This window comes from Pteropus medius, unplaced genomic scaffold, assembly GCF_902729225.1.
Source record: "Pteropus medius unplaced genomic scaffold, Ma_sr-lr_union100, whole genome shotgun sequence".
NCBI classification, from domain to species: domain Eukaryota; kingdom Metazoa; phylum Chordata; class Mammalia; order Chiroptera; family Pteropodidae; genus Pteropus; species Pteropus medius.
In genome coordinates this window covers 3,139,766-3,163,344 of record NW_024343732.1, presented here as the reverse complement: position 1 = coordinate 3,163,344, position 23,579 = coordinate 3,139,766, and the positions used below count along the sequence as shown (strand labels likewise).

The window sequence follows — 23,579 nt, the reverse complement described above, 5'->3', positions numbered from 1 at the left end:
TTTGGCTAACCTAAGGGGCCAGGTTAGTCTCTCTAGGCCATTTCCAACATCCAGAGTTAAGAGTCCACTTTGCCTCTGCCATGGCTTCCCCAGCTCCAGTCTTTTTCTGAGTTCCCAAAACTACCAGGTTCCCCAGTACACACCCTTACAAGTACTGTATATGCTCGGCCGGTATAAAAGCCAGCCTGGGTGGGGACGGGGGTGAGGTGAGGAGCGAAGAAACGCTCTTTAGGAAAAGAGCTCTCTCCCCTCCCTACTTCATCCAACCTCCACCCTTCTCCCACACCTGCCCACCTTCTGGACCAGTCATGACCTTCTGCTGTGAGATCTCCCCGTTCTATTCCAGAAACAGAGTTCTCCCAGGGGTCTGTAGGTGGTAGAGGGCTTTCTACTATTCCTGTATCTTGCCGCCTGTGTCCCTTGTCACACCCTAGTACCTACCAAACTCATGAGCTCCCATTTCCTGTTGATTTTTTATGGAAAGATACGACTTACCTCCCGGGCTCAGCCCTGTTCATGGCTGGTGATGGCAAGTCAAAGGTTCCTGGAATGTGAGGTGGAGACTCGATTTCATCTTTGGTCTGGCTCCTTCGATCCGGGTATTTTTAAAGCAGCGCCTCTCAGCATAGAGTGGTATTTATACCACTAACTTTTCTCTTGTTACAGAAGAATAGAAGTGGGAAGGAGGCTGGCCAGGGGGCCGGGAGGCCAGGTTCCAGCCCAGCTCTCCTCACGCCTTGCTGTGTGGCCTCGGACAAGTCGCCCAACCTCTTGGGGCCTCAGTGTCCTCTTTTCATGGAGCACTGAAGCAGCACCTCTGAGCTCGAAAAGCTTTTCTCCGTTTTGTTGTCCCACCTATGGTCTGGTGTCAACTGGCTTCTCATCTTACTGGTTGTCCCCGGGCTCCTGCCCTCTTAAGAAGGGCCTCATGCGTAGCTGGAGTAATTACATGGGTATCTCTGTGATGCCACTGAAGGGGCCTTAGAGCCCTTTTACTGTTCAGGTGGCACACTGTTAGTGAGAGGCTCTCTGCTCCTGGGATGAAATGGAATGTGAGGTAGCACACCTGTTGTATTTTCCTCTGACCGAAGAACCTGGTCTCTCCAGTGAAGAAGAGCACAGTGTGGCTGTGTGGCTGCTGCTCGGGACAGATGAAGGAAGGTCGGAGTTTTGGAGAGATGGAGGCACAAAGGCGTTCCACAGCAGAGGCCCTGAGGGAACTTAAGACACCTCCCATCCAATTCAAGATGCTGGGTTTTCTGATTTGCCAAAAGCTAACGGAGTAACGACCTTGGTACCTGGGCCAGGGAAGTCATGTCACTGTGTGTCATCACTCCCCTCCCCCAAGCCCATGGCCCACATTGCTAATTTAACCCTCAGTTCTTCCCTACTGAACCTGAACCTGGCCTCGGAATACTTCAGGCAGCCACAAAGACGGTAAAGAGGTAAAACGTGTTTTCATCCCTGTCTGAGACCCTGTTGGTTCTGTCAGTCACTCAAACCCAGACCTGGTGTCTTTCAATTCACCCTTCTAGGAGGTGCCCATTCAGCCTGAACTCTAGGGTGGTGAGGGTTTGGCAGGCAAAGGGGCCATCTGTCCCCTGCATTCTGGCCTCCAAAGTCCTAACTGGTCCTGGGCTCCTCACTCTGATCAAGCGAGATGAGAGGGAGTCCAGCCAGACCCCCAGCCCTGCTCTGGACATCTCACCCACCCCTCCCACTGAAGACCCGAGTCACCATTCTTTCGAGGCTAAAGGATAAGTGGCTCCCTTCATGGCTGCCCAGGTCCCATGGGCCCGGAGCCCCGTGGCACCCCGTGGCGCCCCGTGGCGCCCGAGTCACGGACATGGATGAGGCTCGCCTTCGCTGTTTCACGTGGGAGCAGCCGCTGCAGTCACAGTAGTGGGGGTTAAATTTGCATGTGCTTAGCATGTAACCGTGGCTTAATTTTGAAAGGGAGAAGGGCAGGTTAGGATGGGTGGGTAACCAGGTACCTGAGGAGAACTGTCAATCAGCACTGTTAAGATGCAAACTGCCCATTGGGATGAGGGAGGCTCTGCCAGCAGCTGACCACTGAGATCTGCACACAGAAGGCTGCCAGGCAGGATGGCTTTTGACTCCTCCCGGCAAGTGGGAAGCAGAATGGCTTCCGATTGTTCACCCGATGGGATGACTCAGCCTGCCAGCGATTTCCCTTTCACTTTCTGCCTTTCCAGGGAACCCAAGTGTATTTAATTGAGAGCTGCGTGGGCCCCTGCTTCCAACCCACCGGCAGCCTGCTCCCCCTCACCCCCCTCAGCCTCTCAGAGAGCTGCACGGCCCACGCTCCCCGACCCCCTTCCTCCTCCGTCCTCGCCTCTTTTTCATTCATCCATTCACTCAGAACATACGTATTGAGCTTTGCACATGGAACCCTCCAGGCATCAGCAAAGTGAGCATTAGGAGGTTTGCAGACTGGGCTGAGATGATTAACCAGCTCCCAGGCTCACCCCTGCCCCAGCCCTGGCTCCAGCCCCAACCCTCATCCAGAGCAGCAAATGGCAGGAGAGGTCAAGAACAGGAATACGAACACTGGAATTCCAGATAAGGAAGGCCTAGTCGAGCAGTGATCCGAGGGAGGGACAGAGGGTCAGGAGGAAAGTCATCTCGAAAAGGGAGTCAGTAACCCTGGGCTCACACTCTATTTAGCCCCAGAGAGACCTCTGCTGGGAAGCCAGCTGGGGGCCACCCAGGGCCCCTCCAGCCCCAGCTGGCAGATGCTGCTCCCACCCTCTGCATGCTCCCCCTCTCCCCTCTGTCCTTGAGGCACCAAGCCGTGTCTGGCCCAGCCCTGCTCTCCTAGGGAGATGGGGGTAGGGGGAGCCAAAGACCTGCTCCTGTAACTTCGAGACATGTGAGGATCTAGTTCTCGCATCTCTGCATACTGCATTATGATTTCACAAGCACTTTGGTGTGAATTTATCCAATATACTGTGGTCAAGAACTTTCATATACGTGATTTCATTTAATCCTGTGAATACCTGCAATGTGAGGAACGTATCAGCTGTGTTGATCTGACACGGAAGGAAATAAATCGAGATGCAAGAAGGTTCAATCTTATGCCAGATGACAAAAGAGACCCATCAATATGTGACCCTTTGTCAAAGTCCTAATGCCATCATGCAGTGGCACATGTACCGTAGAGGGCCCTGCTGAACGTGCCTGTGGCTCCCTCCGTGGACCCGCAGCTGCGCAGCACAGGCCCTGCCCTAAGGGGTTCCCCTGAGGTGACAGACAAGTCACAGCAGGGTGGGGACAGAAAGCAAACTGCTTCGAGTGGCAGAACCTGGAGGGAGGCAGAACCAGAGGTAGAGCTGAGCTTCCCCGACTCTCGCCAAGCGTCTTTCCGTTATAGACTGTCCCCGAAGAACGGCAGGTCTGCATGTTTTTGGGGCGATCGGCACCATGCGGACAGAGAAGTCTATAAGGATGATGCCAGAGACAGGGTAACCTGACAGCCCAGGCAGCATCTTCTGCCAGGGTGTCTAGTGGGGGCAACGAGACAGCGTCTGAGTCAGCTTGGGCTACTGTAACAAAACACCTCAGGTCGGGGCTCAGACAACACACCTTTGCTTCTGGGGGAGCACAGCTCTGGGGCTGCAAGTCTAGGATCAAGGCGCTGGCAGATTTGGTCTCTGGTGAGATCTCTCTTCCTGGCTTGTAGATGGCCGCCTTCTTGCTGTGTCCCCATGTGGGGGAGGGGACACAGAGGGAGAGAAAAGATTAGAGAGGGAGAGAGAGAGGGAGGGAGAGAGAGCGGAAGAGCTCTCTGGTCTCGTCTCATTAAGGGCACTAACCCCATCATGAGGACCCCACCCACGTGCTCATCTCCCCCCAATCGCCGCCCAGGCCTCAACTCCTGACACCATCCATTGGGGGTTGGAGCTTCCACGCATGGATTTTAGGGGGGCACAGACACTCAGTCCATAACGGGCAGACAATAGTGTGAGAACCTTTACTTCGCTTCTGTAGGAAAGAAAACATTAAAAGCTGCTTACGTGCTGCAGGCAGAGAGAGCTGGCTCTGCTCCAGCAACCCCCACCTGCTGGTCCTGCATCTTCAGTTCAACCTGCGCTGCTTTTCATCCGCCCCCTCGAAACAGAGAGTTTGGCTTGTGTTTCTCTGTCTTGGCCAGAAGCTTTGAACAGGACTGGGAGGTGAAGGGCACAACAGAGAGGGTAAATTTCCTTCTTCCCAAGGTGGCCATTGACTCAGAAAAAATTTAAGAGCCGGAAGTTTGGGTTAAAACCAGGTTTGGATTGTAGTTCTGTAGACCCGGCTCGCGCACTGCATGTGTGGGACCCGGTCTGACCACGCATCCTTCCTGGGCTCCACCTGCCATGTCGAGGACCCCGTGCACCCCTGAGAGCTGATTTTATTAAAACGTGCGTTGAGTACCTCTTGTTTACTTAGCGCTGGGGTCAGCATTATGTGGGACACAGACTCTGCCTTCAAGGAGGTTTAAAGATAATGAAGAGATAAGCCTTCACCCTAATGTAAGAGCTGTCCCCAGGCCGTGCAGGCCAAGCACCCAGTGAGGGAACATCCTAGCGACTGTGGCCCCACTGTGGGGACCGGAGCCAGGCTGGGAAGAGGTAACGGTCTCCCTTTGCAGGGAAGCTGAGGGTTCGCTACTAGACGCAAGTTCTTCGTGAGAGGCTTACCCTTCTTTAGACACCCTACGTGACACTCAGTACGTGGTCCGCCCCCCTGAGAGACAGTGTGAATGAATCATAGTGACTGTGGCATTCTCTAGGTTCCACAGACAGACCCGAACTGAGAATGCGAGGGCGTGGCTCCCGGGGCTAAGGCTGGAAGTTGTCCTGGGCTGTGATTCCTGAGCGAGGGGGACAGCTGCAGGCGGAGTGCTGGTCCCAGCCCAGCTGCCACCAGCCACTGCTGGAGGCAGGTCACCCTTCCCCCTACACTGGGCCCACACAGAGCCTGTGGCAGCTTCCTCTGCCTCCTCAGGCACCAACCCCGAGGGGATCATCTCTGAATGGAGCAATGCCTAGAGCTGGCAGGATGGCGCACACCCCACACACCCCACCCCCTTACACATGTGGCCCATAGAGAGCACGGAGCTGCCCTCCCCCCACTCTGGAAGATGGAAGCTGGTTGGCCCTGTCCTGTTGTAAACTGGAAAGAATACTGGTTTCGAACCCAGAACGTGTGGTGTGACTGGGCAAGTCCATTCCCTGATCTTGGCCTCCGTGCAGCCTCTGCACCACGAAGGAGTTGGGTAAAGGACCGCTAATATCTTGCACGGCTCCAGCGTAATGGGATTTTGACCCCATGGAGGTGCTGTCCTCCATGTCCAGGCTGCCTTAGAGCAGGAAGGTCCTCTGTCGCCTACAGCAGAACGGCCTCTCTGGCCAAGGCTCCTTCACCCCACACTATCACCGGGGTCCCCCTCTCACCTCTGCTCTGCCGAAAGCACCCTCTTGTTAGTCATAGCAACATGCCCCTCCCCCACCCGAGGGTAATATGGGGAAGAGGGATTTGGGGCTCTGGTCCCACCCTTGCTGTCCTCCTTAGACATACTGGCCAATATGGGTCTCAGATGCCACCTTCCAGAGAGTTTCAGTGTAAGGGAGGGGGTGCTTTAAAAACTAGGTGTCTTCCAAGACTCAGAGAAAACAAATCGTAGAACAATCCCCACACATGTGGGGAAGTTATCATATAACAGAAGGTTTTGGCGACAAAATGGAAACATCAGAGTCCAGAATGGTCAGCAAAATGGGGTTTTGCTACACAGAACTGCTACACAGCAGGTGAGTGGGTCCTAAGGCGCAAACTGTTAAATAAACGATCTGCATTGCAGAATGATACATATAATGTGATACTATTTATACAAAGTGAAAAAACAAAGCAATGCATAGAGTATTCTTGTGTTAAAAAAAGGTTTGGTGATCAAAACATGTACCCACAAAATTTATGATAAAGTTCTCCCTGGGGAGACGGAGATAAGGGAGAGGAAAGGAATAGGGAGTGGGGATTTCAACTTAGATTTTTATTTCTGAAACGAATATGACAACATTTTAACAATTGGCAATTCCGACTGAGTTACTCAGGTTATTTTAATAGAATTTCAGTATTTTAAAAACCGATTAAGTAAAAGAAGAAAGCTCTAATAGCAAGGTCTGAGAGTGAGGTGCCCAGGCAGAGGCAGAGCCTTGCTCATGACAGTCCGGGCGGCCGCCCCTCTGACTGCTGGACCCTTCCTTTTGACCCGCTTTGAAGTAGGTCTGAAGTCTGTCCCAGTCCTGGGAAGGAGGGCTGCAGCGTCCTGGAGCGTGTGGGGGGAGGGACAGGCTGCACTGAGGTGATATAATGTCTTTAGTTTCACTTCCTCTCCTTGCTCCCACCTCCCCGGTTCATGAAAGGAAGCCGGGGAGTCTTTCATTAAGACAATAATCTAAGACCAAGTTCTTTGTTCTTCCCCAGGGCCCCGAAGCTCATGTTTGATCCCCCAAAGCAGGATATATTAATCTTTTTAACCTGGGTCAACCAAGGGTGTTCTGGGTCAAGGATCTCTAAGAAGTCATGGCCTAATCCTTGAGGAGGGACATTTTTCTGAGCAGGGGGTCAATAGCTCTCACTCAGTGCTCAAGAGGTTTCAAAGAAAAACTGAACTGGACCCAGCCCAGAGAGGGCTGGACACTCTGCACCGGCAAAGGGGCGAGGTACACCTGGCACTCCGTCTGTCTCTCCTGGGTTCAAGGGCATCATGGGGAACTGGCAGTACTCAGACCACTGAAGCAGTGCTGGTGGCTGGCCAGATTGTTCTGGAAGTCCAGGCCTGGGGTGCTCTTGTAATAAGCCGTCTTTGTATAATTGAGTATCTCGGAGGACCGGCCTAGAAAAGAATGAGAAATCATACAATAACCAGCACGGGTCATTTTTCCAAGAACTCGCTAAGTCCTCAGTTCCTTTTACGTCCATACTAGAGTCCTGTTGCAGAGCAGGTTGTCTCCACTCTACAAGTAAGGAAACTGAGGCACAGAGCGCTTAAGTCATTTGCTCAAAGTCACACTGAGTCAATGGCAGAACTGAGGTTTTAAACACATTTTCTTTCTGTTCCTCTAAAACCAGGCTTCTCAACTTCAGCGCTATGGACAGTTTGGGTCAGGTAATTCTTTGTCATAGGAGCTGTCTTTGTCACAGGGGCTGTCTTGCGTTCCGTCTAACTAGATCCCAGTTATGACAGTCAAAAACGTCTTGTCTCCAGATTTGCCGAGTCACCCTAATTGAGAACCACTGCTCTAAAACACCACACCCTTCCTCGGGCCTTTGCACTTGCTGTTCTCCCTGAGGGGCCATTCAAGCAAAAAACCTCATCGAGCTGCCTCTACCTGAATACCACCTTCTCAGAGGCCTTCCCTGGGCACTGCCACTAAAGTAGTAAATCTTCGCTTTACACACACACCACACACACACACACACACACACACACACACGGGGCATGTGCACACACCTGGACAGCACGCAAGGCGATACCTGCATGAGACGTAATTTCCTCCTTATCTGTTGAGGCACTGTTTTTCGTTGGGTGTTTTACTTCCTCTCCATTTCTAACCTTCCCCTGCACTTTGCATACTTGACCCTTGTCAGTTGCTGAATAAATATTTGTTGAATAGACAACCAAAGGAGCCCCCCACATGCGACCCCATCATCTAGGCTCAGCCTGCATGGCAGTTACTGAGAACATGCCCTGCTGGGTGGGCTCAGGGGTGGGCAACACAGCCCCCGTGGGTGCTGGAAGAGGCTGCTCAAGGGAGCCAGCAAGTCCTCCCAGAACTCTGCGAGTCCCCATGGGCCCATAGTGAGTGGTGGCACCTCCTCAGAGGGAGGGGGCTGGGCAGAGCAGACATGCCCTCAGTGGCCGCAGAGGCTGTGGTTGCTTGGTTGACCCGCCCACCTGGACCACTCCCTGGAAGAACGAGGAGAGGAGGAGAGATGGGGAGGAGGAAGCAGGGAGAGGTGGGAGCAGGAAGAGAAATAACAGGGACTGACAAGGAGCGGGGTGTCTGGAGGCTGAGCGTCCTGATCTGTGGTGACCTCTCCACACCGTGGGGGAGAGGGGACAGTGGATATGGACCCTCACTGTCCCAAGGCCAGAGCTGCTCCTCCCGGTGGTTTGGGATGGGAGGGTGAGTAGCAGTATTTCTCACCTTCCTAAGTCTAGACAGGCCCCTCTTCACCTTCATGCTGCTCATCTCCATATTCCAGGTTGGGACTGTCAGAGGCATGTGTCCCTGTGGCGTGAGCCCTGGTTTCCTTTGGGGAGGAGGGTACAGAATGGAATGGGGGTGGGGAGGGCTGCCTTGGGAGTAGAAGCAGCTCAAAAACTGAGGGCTTCCCCGGCCGGATCCAGAGACACTGCCTGTCCCGGTGTAGCAGCCACAGTCACTTGTGTGGGGACGGCTGGCACTGAGTCTGGGGAAAAGCCTCCCGAGTTGCCGGGGCCAGATTCTGAAAAGCATAGGCTGGGGGGGGTCCTTCTCCACCAGCTGTTCTCTTTCCCTTTCTTCTCTTAAGACCCAAAGTCTAATTCTTGCTAGATTCCTTCTGTGAGATCAGCGGGAGGTCATGCAGAAGGAGGTTACTACCTGCTTACGCGCTTACTCGGTGTGAGGTTCTCTGCTTCCTTCCCTTTTTCCTCCCTAGTCTCTCTTCCTTCCCCTGCCCGAATCTCCCAGAACGTATGATTGCTTATTTCCACCCTGAGTGCGTACTCCCGGCCAGTGGGATTTGTTTCCCAGGAATAAAAATATGCCCCTTGTCCTGCAGGGCTGGGTGGACGGGAAAACCAGGGCTGGGAACTCGGCTGAACCCCAGCCAAGTTTTCTGTGATGCTCTCTCCAGGTTGAGAATGAAACAAGTCCAGACACTGAACGGTAATTAGTTTAGTTCCAAGTGGATCTGGAGATAATCTCAAACTTCAAAGCTCCTGTGTGTCAGGACCTGGGGAGTGGAGAGCAGAGGACGAGAGCTAAGAATGTACTCAAGGGACCAGACAGAGGCCACCGTCCCTCACCCCCTCCTCTCCTTTGCTCCCCTGGGGCCCAGCACAGTGCTTGTGCTTTACGAGTCATCCAGGCTGCTGCTCAGGTCAACAAAGGAGCTCACCTGTACCTAAAGCCTTGTTGTCAACCACCCAAAAGAGAAATGAAGCTCTGGCCAGAGGCTTTCTCTCCCCGAGCCCTGGAAACTCACTTTGCTCTCCAGAAGGGACTCTTAACATCTACAGTCCCCAGCAGCATGCTGTGACCTGGATTCATGGAACTTGGGTCTGGGTTCCACCATGGTCATTGGCCAGTTGGACGACAAGGGCCAGGTCATCTAACCTCTCTGAGTCTGTGCCTCATTTTTCCTCCTTTCTGTTCTAGGAGCTATAGCCATAAAGCCTTTGCTCTCACAGAGCTTACATTCTGGTGGACACTCACGATACACAAATTTAAAAACTAAGATTATGACAGGTTAAAGCAAATGATACAAAGGAAACAAACAGGTTGGAATGAGAGAGTAATGGGGAGATGGATTTTCCCCAGGGTAACCAGAGAAAGCCACTTTGCAGGGGTGATATTCACGTCGAGAACTAAAGGGTGAGAGTGTTCTGTGCGAAGAGCTCAGGGAAGAGACTTGTCAGCAGGTGTGAAAGCTCCTCGGTGGGAAAAGGCTTGCTGCGTTCAACCGGCAGAGAAGACACACGTGGCTGTAACTTTGGTCGTGAGCAAGGAAAGCGCGGGGGTGAGATGAGACTGGAGCAGCGGGCAAAAAGCAGGGCCTGCTCAGAGCTTCGTAAGGAGTCTGCTTCACTGTAAGAACAATGGGAAGCCTTTGAAGGGCTTCCACCAGGGAGTGTGATGAGTGTGCCACCCGGGATGCTTGGGGAAAGACGAATGAGGGGGCCGTCTCGAAGTGCAGGCGAGGAGAGACGGAGCAGGGGCAGGAGGGAACGAACAGGCCCACGCCACGTGTCTGCCCGATGCTGGTCCCGCTCCACCTGTTCCTTTCTTAAAGGCTGACACTTCTCTCCTAACCTCCCATGATCCTCCACACCCACCTGCATTACCTTTTACCCCACCACACACACCTCCACACACACACAGAGAGTACCACACTCACACACACACCTGAGCCACACACACACAGAACCTAGCTCATTGCCTGAGACCACACATGCCCACATACACACACACTCACACACACATACCACACACTCTGCCTGGACACACACACACCTGCCTGCACTCCACACACACAGGCCTCCTCACACCACACTCACACACACACACACACCCAGAATCCCAGGCACCTGCCAAGCAAGAAGCGTTGCACCAGACTTCCATGGCTTCCTCCTCATACTGGTCCTATGAAACAGTTATTATATTTTATTGTGCCGACAAAGAAACCTCAGAGAAGTTGATTTCCAAATCCAGATCTGCCCGATGTCATGACCAACTGTCTTATCTCCACAACGCAGTCCATGCAGAGTCTCACAAGGGTGTAATTGGATGGGCCAGTTGCCCAAGAGGTATAATGCGCAGAGCGCGGGAGGGTCTTTTGGCCAAAAATAGCTTCCCTATGTATAGACAACAGTAGATTTTTTGCCTCCTAGGACCCGAAGGCCTCAGCCAAGAAAGGGTGGATGACCTGAGGGACGAAAAATACATTTTGTCATTGTCAACCGTTAAGCGAGCCGAGGAATGTCGTACTCCTAGGCAGCGCCGTCAGGGTAGGGGTGCAGGGAAGTTGCATTTGAAGGGTGAGAGCCAGTGTGGAGCATGAGGTGGGGCATTGAAAGTGTCACGGGGATGACGAATGCTGGAGAGAACAATGGTGGTAATACAATAATAGACACTAGTGAAGATGCCCACCACATATTGAGTGCCTACTGTATACTCTGCATTCAGTAAATGTCCCAGGCCCGTTATTTACGGTGGTACCTAATACACTCATCACAACAATCCCCTGGTTTCTTGATTCTAAGGGGCCATCCACTTAATATAAGCTTTTCCTAAGAAAACATGCTTAACACTTACATAATAATATTTTTGTTGTGTTATTATGCTTTGACTAGTGGGATAAAGAAAACGCTTATTCACACCGTAGTCACTCACTCACACACACACGCACACACTCACACACATCCAGAGTTAAGGGTCTTCTGGCTCCTTCCGCTGTGCACGGGAAACTAACTCTTCGTACCCACTCGGGACTTTTTTTCACTTTTTTTTTTGCCCCTTCGAGATCAGTAGTGTAATTTAGAGCACAATGAAGAGCACACGGTTCCTTCCGATTTCTTATTTTACTAAACTTGTAGTTTTTTCTTCCTTAATTGCATCAGCTGTCTTTTGACGGACTGAGAAATACTCTTTCATGATGCATGACAAACACACAACCTTTCCTTGCTTTGAAAATCATGTGACCTGTGCTTACGGATCTGCCTAAATCTGCAAGTGTGTCACATTACCGTCCCAGCGTATCCCTTCGTCCGGCGAGGTTGTTATTGTTTTCAGCATTGGTTATAAGATACCTTCCTATTACTTTTTTTTTTTTAACAAATTTAAGTGTGTCTTAGAATTAGCTTATGAAACCGAAGGTTAAAGGTGTTGGAGAGTCTACCTCACATGTCACAGCTGACAGGTGGCATAAGCGGGAACCCAAACCGTCGATCCCATACTTCTCAACATTTGAGGGTGCAGTTCTTTCCCTCCTCTTGAACCCTCTCCAGTCAGGCCTTTCTTCCCACCACTCCTCCAAACCTGCTCTTGCCCAGGCCACCGATGACCTCCGCACAGTCAGATCCACCGGCCAGTCCTTCATTTCCGCAGCACTGACACCGTCCCATGGGACAATGTCTTTACCTGACTTCCCGAGGTCTCCTGCGTCAGTCGGAGCCGTCTCGGGTTCTCTTCCTCTCCCTCTTCACCGTCCTGAACCCACAAACCAGTCCCTAGACTTCTCTTGTCATCCTTCCTTCGCTTCCTCAGGGACCTTCTCCAGCCTCATAGATGGCTTCTCTATGCCAACAACTCCTACGTGAAAGTCTGCAGCTCCCACAACCCCCGCCGACCTACTGCCTACCTCAGCACTCCTTAAGGTCTAAAACCAAACTCCTATTTTTCACCCTGTCTCATTCTAAACGGGCCCCTTCTGTGGTCTTTGCCTCTCAATGAATGGCAACTCACTCCTCCTAGTTGCTGGGATAAAAACCGTGGAGTCATTCTTGAGTCTCTCTCGCTCTCTGTGTCCAATCCTTTAGCAAATTCTATCAGCTGGACCTGAAAATTACATCTAAAATTTAATTCAAAGCTACCACCCTGGCCCAGCCAACAAAACTGGCCCACCACATCTACCCAGGCCCCCTCGCCACAGCCTCTTTTCCACCCAGCGGCCCGAGGGACCTCCACAGCAGATCAGATCAAAGTGTCTCTGCTTAAAGCCATCAGAGTAACAAGCAGAGCCCTCAGGCCACCAGGCTCTGTGAGGGCTGGGCCGCTACCCCTGACTTCTCCCGCTTTGCGCCCCGTTGTTAACTGGTCTCCAGCCAGCTGGTCTCCTTACTGGTCTTACATGTGCCAAGCACATGCAACCACGGAGACTCAGGGCTTGCACTTGGGGCTGCTCTGAGCTGCTTCTCTCTCCCCCAGATTTGCACATGATCTGCTCCCTCATTTTCTTGGGAGTCTCTTTAAATGATACCCCAACAGAGAGGCCTTCTTTCTGCTCTCTCGATAAACAAACACCCTCCAGAATTCCATCCTGTGCAGTCTGCTTTATTTCCCTGTAGCACCTCTGTCACTTGAGATGGTACACATTGTTGATTTATGGCCCGGCCACACTGCAGTAATCACGAGCCTGTGAGCACAGGGATGGTAAGTGGCTTAGTCCCTACCGTATATCCCTATGCTCAGAACAGAGCCCTCCGGAAGCAGGCCCTCAGTGAACGTGTAGTGAGTTGGGGACAAAGGAAGGATGGAGAGCCTAGTCACAGAGACGGGGCTAAGCTTCTGTTCAGAGACACACACAGGAATGCAGCCCAAAGCGGGTGGTAAACTCCAGCTAAGGCTAAATACCGGCACAAGGCCGATAGTCAACAAGTACCATAAGGGAAAGCTGAAAAGAACTTTGAAGAGACACATACATTTCCCCACTGCCCAGACCCAGCAATCTGAATGACTCTCTCCAAGTCACCACCGAGGCCTGCAGTGACCGGCCCATCCCAGGCTGACCGCTGCCCTCTGTCTCCTTCCAGGTCCGTGTTCTCCCAGGCTCCGCGAGGCTTTTGCTATGACCGCAGTCCCCTTGTCGAGCCAGGACTGCCCCTCGCTACCACGGCCACACCAGGTCCCTGCCCTGCCCCGCCTGTGCCCAGCCCCGCGTCACCATGGGCAGTGTCAGCAGCCTCATCTCCGGCCACGGCTTCCACAGCAAGCACTGCCGGGCATCGCAGTACAAGCTGCGCAAGTCCTCCCACCTCAAGAAGCTCAACCGCTGCTCGGACGGGCTGCTCAGGTTCGGCTTCTCCCAGGACTCGGGGCATGGCAAGTCCAGCTCCAAGATGGGAAAGAGTGAAGACTTCTTCTACATCAAGGTCAGCCAGAAGGCTCGGGGCTCCCATCACCCCGATTACACTGCGCTGTCCAGTGGGGACTTAGTGGGCCAGGCCGGGGTGGACTTTGGCCCGTCCACCCCACCCAAGCTCATGCCCTTCTCCAATCAGCTGGAAATGGTAAGTGGGGGTGGGGGGCGTCTCTAATGAAGAGCACTTGGGGGGGGTTGGGACGGCAGGAGAGAGCAATTGAGGGGTGGCGAGCTCAGGGCAGGAAGGGGCAGCAGTGGCCGTCTAAGTGTTTAGATCTCCAAGAGGCCAGAGCGGCACGGTGCGGGCAGACGTGCTGTCAGCCCGCCGTGGAGATCAAAGGTTAGATGGGGAAGCGAAGGTCAGTCCCCTTCTCCAGAAGTCTCGGGTGAGCCCTTAAGCAGAGAGAAAAGGGGAAATGAAAGGCTTTCTGAGCGTCCCTGGGGTGGCACCGGATTGTCAAGGCGGGACCAGCAGCAGCATTTTCGAGTGCACGGGTAGGAGAGGGAGCTCTGTTACCGTCTGGAAGAGCAGACAGAGTCCGCGTGGAGAGCTGGCAGCTTCTGCTAACGGAGCCGTGGAGCTGGGCCTTCCCCTCATCTGCTGCCTGGTAGTGCTGCGGCTCCTCTTTCAAGCTGGGCCTGATGAGGGCTGTGAGTTTCTTACCATCGTCTTTAGCAGAAATTAGGAATCCAGCCCTCGTGGCTGGCTCGAGCTCCCGTGGGAACCCTGAGGATGCTGCCCCTGGTCAACCCCCGCCCGCCCCGCCCCCGGCTTTGACGGACCAGGAAGCAGCTCCTCGTGGTTGCATAGATCCTTAATCTTTTCAAACTAAAGGGCTTATAATAATCTGCAAAGTACTCTACCTATGACGATGACAATTTTAAGAACAGGGTTGTTACGTCAAGGGATCCTTCCAAGCCTTCGAGGAGGCCACGGTGGTGTCCTCGCTCCTGGCCTACCGGAAGGGACAGTGGAGGTGACAAAGGGTCAACTTCTACAGGGACGCCATGCTTGCCCAGTCCAGTGCCCCTGCCTGCACTACACAGGTGCAGAGCCAGAGCTGTCCATCGCCTCGGGAGGCTGGGACGAGGCTCGGGGGAGGCTGTGAGGAAGCTGGGATGAGGCCGAGACGAGACTGGGATGAGCTGGTGACAGGTGGCAGTTCATGGGTGATCATTAAGAACATCCCCCAGGCGCAGAGGAAATTCTCCTATTGAGAGAGATTCAGCATATTCGGCAGCTTCAGAGCACCAGGCGAGGTCGCCTATGGCCACGACCAGGAAGGGTGCCTCGTGGCCGGCAGGAGGGGAACATGCGGGGTCAGTGTGGCTCTTTCCTCCCCAGGGCTCAGAGAAGGGTGCGGCGAGGCCCACGGCCTTCAAGCCTGTGCTGCCTCGGTCAGGGGCCATCCTGCACTCCTCCCCCGACAGCGCCAGCCACCAGCTGCACCCCGCCCCTCCGGACAAGCCCAGGGAGCAGGAGCTGAAGCCCGGCCTGTGCTCCGGGGCGCTGTCTGACTCTGGCCGCAACTCCATGTCCAGCCTGCCCACACACAGCACCAGCAGCAGCTACCAGCTGGACCCGCTGGTCACAGCCGTGGGGCCCGCCAGCCGTTTTGGGGGCTCGGCCCACAACATCACCCAGGGCATCCTCCTCCAGGACAGCAACATGATGAGCCTGAAGGCGCTGTCCTTCTCCGATGGGGGCAGCAAGCTGGCGCACCCGAGCAAGGCGGACAGGGGCTCCTCGTGCGTCCGCTCACCCATCCCCACGGACGAGGGCGCCATCCAGGAGCTCGAGCAGAAGCTGCTGGAGAGGGAAGGCGAGCTTCAGAGGCTGCGACGCAGCTTCGAGGAGAAGGAGCCGGCCTCCGGCCAGGCCTACGAGGAGCGGCAGTGGCGCGGCAAGGAGGAGCCCGAGGGCCCGGAGCAGAAGTGCAGCGGCAAGCCCAAGCCAGCCTCGCAGAAGCGCCAGCGCACGCAGCAGGCGCTCCACCTGCAGGTGCTCCAGCTCCAGCAAGAGAAGCGGCAGCTCCGGCAGGAGCTCGAGAGCCTCATGAAGGAGCAGGACCTGCTGGAGACCAGGCTGCGGTCCTACGAGAAGGAGAAGACCAGCTTCGGCCCCGCGCTGGAGGAGACCCAGTGGGAGGTGAGGCGGAGGGCTGGGGGGTGGGGGGCAGTGTTTGGCCGGGCCCTGCCCCTCCTCCAGGTTCTGGCCAGCGGTGTGCGGACGCGAACTGCCCCAGCACGCTGGGCCAAAGGACCAGCTTTATGACCCAAAGGAGGGGCCCCTGTGACCATGGCAGGGACACGCGTAGTCCGTGCTTCTCAACCTCTCCCGATCTTGGTGCCTGGCGGCCCCCCAGAACTGAATTCACTAACCACATCACGGACTGGGAAGCTGGACCCATGAGTCGTGAGGCCTACCTGGGTGTCTGAGGGCCAGCGCACTTCATCCCCTCACAGGATGCTCAAGGGAAGCACAGCCTGAGTTTAGGCTGGTCCAAGAGCCCAGGGAGAGTGAGTTACTTTTGAGGGGCGGGCCCCCAGATCCTAGAGAGAGTGACCCCACTTGTGGCAGGTCTCAGTGACAGAAGGGGCCACTCCCCATGGAAGAGTCAGTGGGGCTTCTGTTTGGTGTCCGAGATGGACCCGAAGAGAGAGCAAAGGGCCCACACAGACGCGCGTACGCATGCATGCGCTCAGCTGGAAGCGAGGCCTGCGCTCCCCGCCTTGCTGGAGACCCGGCTCACCGCCTGCCCTGCCACCTGAGAGCAGCTCTTCTCACTGGGAGGCCTAGAAGGCGGCTCAGGGCAGGTGGGGGCAAGTACACGGCAGCTCTGCTGTTCACCCCAGGTAGACTCGCCCCTGGGAAGGGGCCGAGGGGTCACTGTGTCTGGTGAGACCAGCGCCGCCACCACCCCCAGAGCACAGGCGTCTGTTCGCACTGGAGCTTCCCGTGCGTATCCTGGAAATGAGAGTGTCAGTGTTCCCAGGAATGGAGGGAAAAGGCCTTTTCCGGAGAAGACACGGGTGGGGACTGGGCAGGTGAGAAGGGAGAGTCACTTCCTGTTTGCCAGGTTCCCCAGAGTGGAAAGGATGGTGGCCATCGGGGCAGAGTCTTTCCTCCTCCCCATCGATGTTGGCACAGCGGACCCTACCCCAGCCTTTGTTTCTCAGCCAGGGCTCGGGGACACTTTGGGGTACCTCAGAAACATGAGCGCATGCTGGCATTAGGCATCCATCCTTGTTGGTCCAATCTGGAACTGAGCTGGACATTGCTCTGACCTCATTCCCAGCTCGTCCAGTCAAGCTATATAGTAAAATACTAAATAACAAATTAAACGTTTGTAATAACAGATATATTCAGATACATTTATAATAATAATAATAATTTATAGAGTGTTTGTTAAGTGCCAGGCCCTTGATTCTCTCATCTAATCCTTACATGAAGTAGGCACGGTCACTAATCCTCAATTTACAGTTAAGGAAACTGAGGCACAGAGAGATTGTGATAGCACATGATTTACCCAAGGTCACCACAAAGTAAGTATCAGAACCAAGACTTGATCTTGGCAGTGTGGCCCCAGAGGTCACATTTTTAATCACGACACTATGTTGCCACTGTGGGAACAGTCACCCGGGTCATGAACGGTCGAGTCAGAGTCCCAAGCCAGGCCCCTGCGTCAGCCAGGACCGTGCTCTTGCCTCCGTGAAACAAATACAGGCTTGAGCTTGGGAAGCCATCCTTGCCCTGTGGTGGGAGGGGGCGTGGCGCAGTGTTCTTAGGGGGCTCACGACAGCAAGCGGGGTTCCACTGTGAGAGGAAAGTGAGGGGGCATCAAGGTGGCTTGGTGGCTTTCCGACTTCCTCCTGGCCTCGTTCCACCAGCTTTCCCAGAGCAGCTGGGGACACTGACACACAGCCAGACTGGCCTTGGTCTTCTGAGCCACCCACGACCCCATACGGCCAAGACCCAGAGATGCGTGGGTCTGAGCATCTTGGTTTTGTTTGTGGTCCTCGAACATCTTTCGATGGGGAACAGGAGTAGAATGGTGGAGGCCTGGGGGCCAGAGAGGACACGGTAGATAGCCCGTCGTTCGGCAGGCGGGGGTCGTGTCTCTGACCCAGGCCCAGGCGGGGCGGGCGCGTGGCTGGTCCTCATTCCATTAGGAGAGGGGAGCTGGGTGTGTGCAGGGGTGAGGTCAGAGGGTGTGTGCATAAACACAGGTGACAGAGACGTGGCAGATACAGAAATCGACGCCGCCGATGTTCATTGTGGGTGACGGAGCTGCCCGCAGTGGGCAGATGAGACCGCTGACCACTGACTGACACGCAGCCATAGACTTGGGTCTAGATCGAGATTTCGACTCTGACTTGGGGGTGAGACAGGCATGTGGACCAAAGAAGCCAAACTGCAGAATGGAAGGAGCCTCCAGGAGCGGCTTGGCCTCGGGGGCCACCCAGACCGCCATGCTTGGGAACCCTCTGGAGGCTCCGTGTCAGGACAGTTCCATTCCGTGAGGCAGTGACGAGGTCCCTTGCCTTGGGCGAGGCCCTCTCACCTCTTGGCACTCTCTCTTCTCCCCAACCCCGACCCTCGGCAGGTGTGCCAAAAGTCAGGCGAGATCTCTCTCCTGAAGCAGCAGCTGAAGGAGTCCCAGATGGAGGTCAATGCCAAGGCCAGCGAGATCCTCAGTCTGAAGGCGCAGCTGAAGGACACGCGGGGCAAGCTGGAAGGCATGGAGCTGAAGACGCAGGATTTGGAGGGCGCTCTGCGCACCAAGGGCCTGGAGCTGGAGGTCTGTGAGAACGAGCTGCAGCGGAAGAAGAACGAGTCGGAGCTGCTGCGGGAGAAGGTGAACCTGCTGGAGCAGGAGCTGCTGGAGCTGCGGGCCCAGGCCGCCCTGCAGCGGGAGGGCGCCGCCCGGGGGCTGGGGCTGGGCGCTGGGCCCGGGCCCGCCTTCGCCGAGGACATCCCGGCCCTGCAGCGGGAGCTTGAGCGGCTGCGGGCCGAGCTGAAGGAGGAGCGGCAAGACCACGACCAGATGTCTTCGGGCTTCCAGCACGAGCGGCTGGTGTGGAAGGAGGAGAAGGAGAAGGTGATCCAGTACCAGAAGCAGCTGCAGCAGAGCTACCTGGCCATGTTCCAGCGGAACCAGCGCCTGGAGAAGGCCCTGCAGCAGCTGGCCCACGGGGACGGTGCAGGGGAGCCCCTGGAGATTGCCCTCGAAGGGGCTGACATCCCGTACGAGGACATCATAGCCACGGAGATCTGAGGGGCCTCCTGGGAGGGGGAGAGCTGGGACCTGGCACAGCGAGGCAGGGCAGCTGAGCCTGTCCAGGAGGGCTCCGCTCCCCTCTCCCCTGCTCAGTAACTTGGCTTCTCTGGGCCCGAGGGGCACAGACCTGGGGTCCTCAAGGGGAGGGAGGCGTGGAGGGGAGGGGAGGGACTGCCACACGGCCTCGCCTCCCCTTTCCCACGGTCCAGCCCTCACCATTCTGGAGCCCTCCAGACCTCTAGCTTTCCCAACGGATGGGCCCAGGGGTCTCCGTCATTTGGTTAAGGGCTCCCTAAACCTTGGCCTTTGTTCGAATCCTTAGAGATACCCTCCCCCGAGGATGGGGGGCAGCTGCTGTGAAGACCAGTGGCCACCTCTCTTCCGGCCTCTCTTCCCAGAACTTTTCTCCCCCAGATACACAGGGATGCCTTGGGAATCGAAAGAAGCCATTTGTGACCAGAGTCCTTGTAACTCGACCTGGTCATAACCCAAGCTCTTCCTCCGGCTTCGGAGGTGCGAGGGTTGGAGAGGGGTGCTTAGCAATGTCAGCCCTGTCCACACCGCGTCGAGTCACAGAAAGGAGCAGGGGCTGGGGGAAAGCTGAAGTGGGGGGTGGCCCAGGAGAGTCTACTCAGCAAGGACAGAGGGGGCAGAGGGAGAAGCAGGTGTCAGGGCCAGAGACTGCTGGGCCTGCTAACTGGAGCCGAGCAGCCTGGGGCAGCTGGTGGCCTTTAGCCTCAGCGACCACTCTTCTTAAAGCCATAGATACTGAGGACCTGGGCGAGTGCTGGAAAGGAAGACTGAAGGCACATGGCAGAGGCGGGTGTGGCTTTCCAGTTGTCCCAGGGGGAGCATCCACGTAGTTCATGGTGGGGGCTGGCAGCGGGGCCTCCCCACGTGGTTCCAGTTGGCCGGAAGCTACTCCGAACTCATTTTCTTCCCAAGAATCAAGCCTTTGCTGGGTCCACAATAACCGATGTCCACTAAGGGGTGGTCGGGGCAGCGGCGTCTTTCCCCTCGCGCATCTCTAGTGCGCAGTTCAGACAAGAGTTTTGTCAGGTCATGAGGGGTCCCCAGCGTGCCGATGGCCGGAGCCCCAGGCAGGAGCGAGAGGTGCAAACACAGCCTTATGAACAGGCCTCCCTCTGCCCTGAGCCCCAAAGAGCCGGACTGTTAAGAAGCCAGAGGCTGCAGCTGCTGGGCGCTGACCAGTGCCCGGGGAGGCCGGGATTTCGCTTCTGAAGATGTGAAGAGCTGAGGGAGGACAGAAAGGTAGAGCTTCTCATTCGCTTATTTCAGGAAATTTTATTTTTTTCTTCTTTCTTCTTTTCTTCCTTTCTTGTCTTTTCAGAAGCAAGCCAGATCTAGCAGGCAGCCAGGCTGTTCCATGTTCTATTTTTGACTGTAGCCACAGCTGCTGTTCTTAGGACAGCCGGCGCTCCTGGCTGCCTGTGCCTCGCGCCTGCCCGCTGGGGGCGCTGCTGTGGCCAAGGAGCTGAGAATGTCTGGGCACCGAACCCTGTCTGCCTCCCTGACCTCTGCCCTTCAGCTGTAGGCCCCAGGGTGGGAGCAGGGCTGCTCCTCTCCCTGCCCCCACCCCTCCAGGGCCCACTGTGTTCTTTCCCTAAGTCTGGGCTGAGGGCAGGGCCACCTTGTCTTTGGTCCGGTCCCCAGGGTTAAGCTGTGCCTGCCCTGCTGCCTTCCATGACAGAGGAGCATTTATGGAATGTGAAGCCATGTCTCTTAGTCATAGGCTAGATTTAAACCTGGAATCCAGAGGCCTAGAGGCCCCTCCCTACTCGGCGGCAGTGCCCTCCACTGAGCACAGTGCAGACCCCTAAGTCAAAGATGTCCCACTCCCTGTGCCATGGCCCTCGGTCCCTCTACTTCCACCAGCCTGTGCCTTGTTTAAGTCCTTCCTCCCAGTGAGACTTCCCTGCAGGACAGAGAAAGGGGCTGTTGCTCCCTCCCCAGGCTGGAGACACCCCAAAACCCCTCCCAAACAGAAGCCCCTCGCCGAGAAGAGGTGGGTGCTAACTGTGCTGTGACCCTGCCCCCGTACCCACATCCTTGCCCCATCCGACCCATAGATGCCCTCCCTGGGCTGCCACCAGCCCGAGACCCCACTGTGGCCCGCGGTGGCACCAGAGTGCATCAGTGTCCTGTAACATAGCGACCTCGCCACCGTGTGGTTTTTCTTCCCTTCCCTGTGGATAAACATCCTTTCTCCTCCTGAACCAGGCCAGACGCAGCCTCTCCAGAAGGAGGCTCTGAACAGCAGAGGCTGAGCAGGGACTGGGGAGGTCAGCCAGCGCGGGCCTCGGAGCAGGGGACCAGCGTGAACTCACTGTCCTTCCCTCTGAACACTCCTGCTGGCATGCTTGCTCACTCAGTCAGACCCGCCCACTCTGCTCCCCAAAGGATGCCTGACCTGAAAACGCTCCAGCTGTCTGCAAAGAAAGAGCAGCATCCGGCACCACCTCACCAGGGAGGGGTGCTGCCTCTGGGACTTAGGAAGACCAGACTCTCATGGGGCGTCCACTGTGGGTCTCTCCTCTGGCTGCTGTGTAATTCAGGTGACTCCTGCTGGGCACACTCAGCCCCTATGAGCACCGAGCTCTAGGGGGACTGAGGGCCGTCTCTCCCTGAGAAGCACCTACTGAGCCTCCGCCCCTGCCCTGCTCTCGTTCAGCCCAGCTGGGGCTGCTGTTGGGTCAGAGGGCTGCACACGGCTGAGCCAGGCTGGAGCAGCAGCTTTGGGAGAGGGAGTTTCCTGAGGGCTCTGAAGGTTCGAGCAGAAGCCATGTGCCCTGTGCAGGGGATGCTCCCCTCATAGCCAGTGCGGTTGGTCCGAGCGGTGTCTGCAGGCGGAGCCAGAACCACCGCCACGGGTGGACCAGCGGAATGGACTGGCATTTGGAAGAATATGTACAGTTATTTTTCTCTTGGTTGTTTCTTATTGTTCAGTTTGCTTTGCTTTTGACAGCTTTGTTTTATTTTATTTTGATGCCATGTTCGGGCCATGTAAACTATTTCTGGTAATTTTATGTTTTTATTTATGAATAAAGAATGCCATCTCTCATGCCCTTCGTAGCCCCTATTGTCCACCAAGCTGCCCTCCTTCCCCTGACCGTGGCACGGCAGCCACTTGGGTCTTCTCCTTTTGGAAGAAGAAAGGCGACACCCTTCACACCGGTGAAGGAGGTCGAGACCGCCTTCATGAGGTCGGCATCGGCTGGTAAAGCACAAGCCTTGGACTTCCTGCTGGCCCCTGCCACTAGCCAACCCCGTGGCCTCATCTGTGAATGGGCCCCAGGCTGACCCCAAGGTGGAGAAAGGAGACCCACCAAGGGCCATGGTCCTCGACAAAGGCAGAGTCCTCTCTGAAAGAAAACCCCCCAGCCCCAACCTCAGGCTGCCCTGCCTCACTCCTCCAGCTGGTCCACTCACTGTCCAACCCCTTGGCCTGTTGCACATGGCCTCTTGGACAGGAAACCAGAGTGGCTATCATTGCCACTACCCAGGACCTCGGAGCTGGGAAGGTGCAGCCACCACAGGGGCCACCTGTCCTGCCGGCTCAGTGCCAGCCTGCCTTATTCACCTAGACAAGTGTTTCCTACTGCCTTGGGCTCAGATCCTAGGCTCAAAGGGCTTCTACTCAGGTGGCAGGCGACAGAAGGGACATAGAAAGGGAATTAAGAGCGTGAGGCAGCCTACGGAACACAGGAGGGAAAGATGACGATGCCTCTGGCGTAGGAACAATCAGGATGTTCAGGGAAGGTGGTAGGCAGAGGAGGCCTCGGGGGCAAGGGTGGGACAGGAGAGGAGGAAGGAGGAAGGGAAAGAAGAAACATCCCAAGACAGGTGTTCACTCAGCCAGGGTCCCCGCCTGCCCGCACCGGGGCCAGGAGCAGCGCCGCAGGTTGGAGAGATAGGAAGGCCAGGCTGCTGAGAGCCTCCCGAGCCCAAGGGAGGTCGGACGGCTGAGAGTGACTGAGCCGGGACTAGATCCCACATCCGTCAAATTCCAAGCCCACAGCACGGGGCAAAGGGGCACTTGGGCTTGGGGTAACCCTGCCCGTTCTTCCTCCTAGACCTGGCCCGAGGCTGCTGAGCTATTGCATTGGTGACGCCCCCTGAAATATATGTCCCACTGATCACATCCCCGTGTAGCTCCCTCCCCTCGAGTTCGGGCAGGCCCTGGGATGACTCACTTTAACCAAAGTCAGCAGAAATAGTACTTCTGCCAGTTCCAGCCTCAGCTTAGAAGGCCGGGCAGCTTCCACATTTATACTCTTATGGGCCCTGAGCTGCCTTGTAAGAAGACCCCTAGCCTGCTGGAGTGACCCCATGGAACAAGAGGGGTCTTGCTGTCCCAGCTAGACACCAGCTGGGTGCAGCTGAGCGAGTGACCAGGATCCAGCCAAGCCCCATGGAACAGGTTTGCTCCCCACTTTCTCCCTGCCAGAATCCTGACCACATTAAATGGCCGTGTCTTTAAGCCCTAAATTCCGGGTGATTTATTCTGTGGCTTGGAAGTAGATGACCAAAACACTCTGTGGCAACCCCCGTACGTGCCACTCCAGCAAGCCTCTCTCCACCCGAAGGGCTAGGAATAATAGGGAAGCAAAGGACTAGCCCTGGAAATGACTGATCAGTGGCCGG

At 55.7% G+C, this 23,579-nt stretch overlaps 1 protein-coding gene across 4 annotated transcripts in view; it reads left to right on the top strand.

The window, feature by feature from the left end:
• Nucleotides 1–23,579, top strand: part of LZTS1 (leucine zipper tumor suppressor 1) — a 69,810-nt gene that overhangs the window by 29,193 nt on the left and 17,038 nt on the right. Inside the window, exons 1-4 of one of the 4 annotated variants that reach the window (XM_039868009.1) lie at nt 8,835–8,939; nt 13,304–13,780; nt 14,978–15,781; nt 18,240–22,000. In XM_039868009.1, coding sequence (XP_039723943.1) covers nt 13,436–13,780; nt 14,978–15,781; nt 18,240–18,911 — 1,821 coding nt within the window. In that variant the 5' untranslated portion in view covers nt 8,835–8,939; nt 13,304–13,435 and the 3' untranslated portion in view covers nt 18,912–22,000. Of the gene's footprint in view, nt 1–8,834; nt 8,940–13,303; nt 13,781–14,977; nt 15,782–18,239; nt 22,001–23,579 lie in introns of those variants that run through there. The other 3 variants (XR_005653927.1, XM_039868006.1, XR_005653926.1) reach the window with 3 other exon arrangements.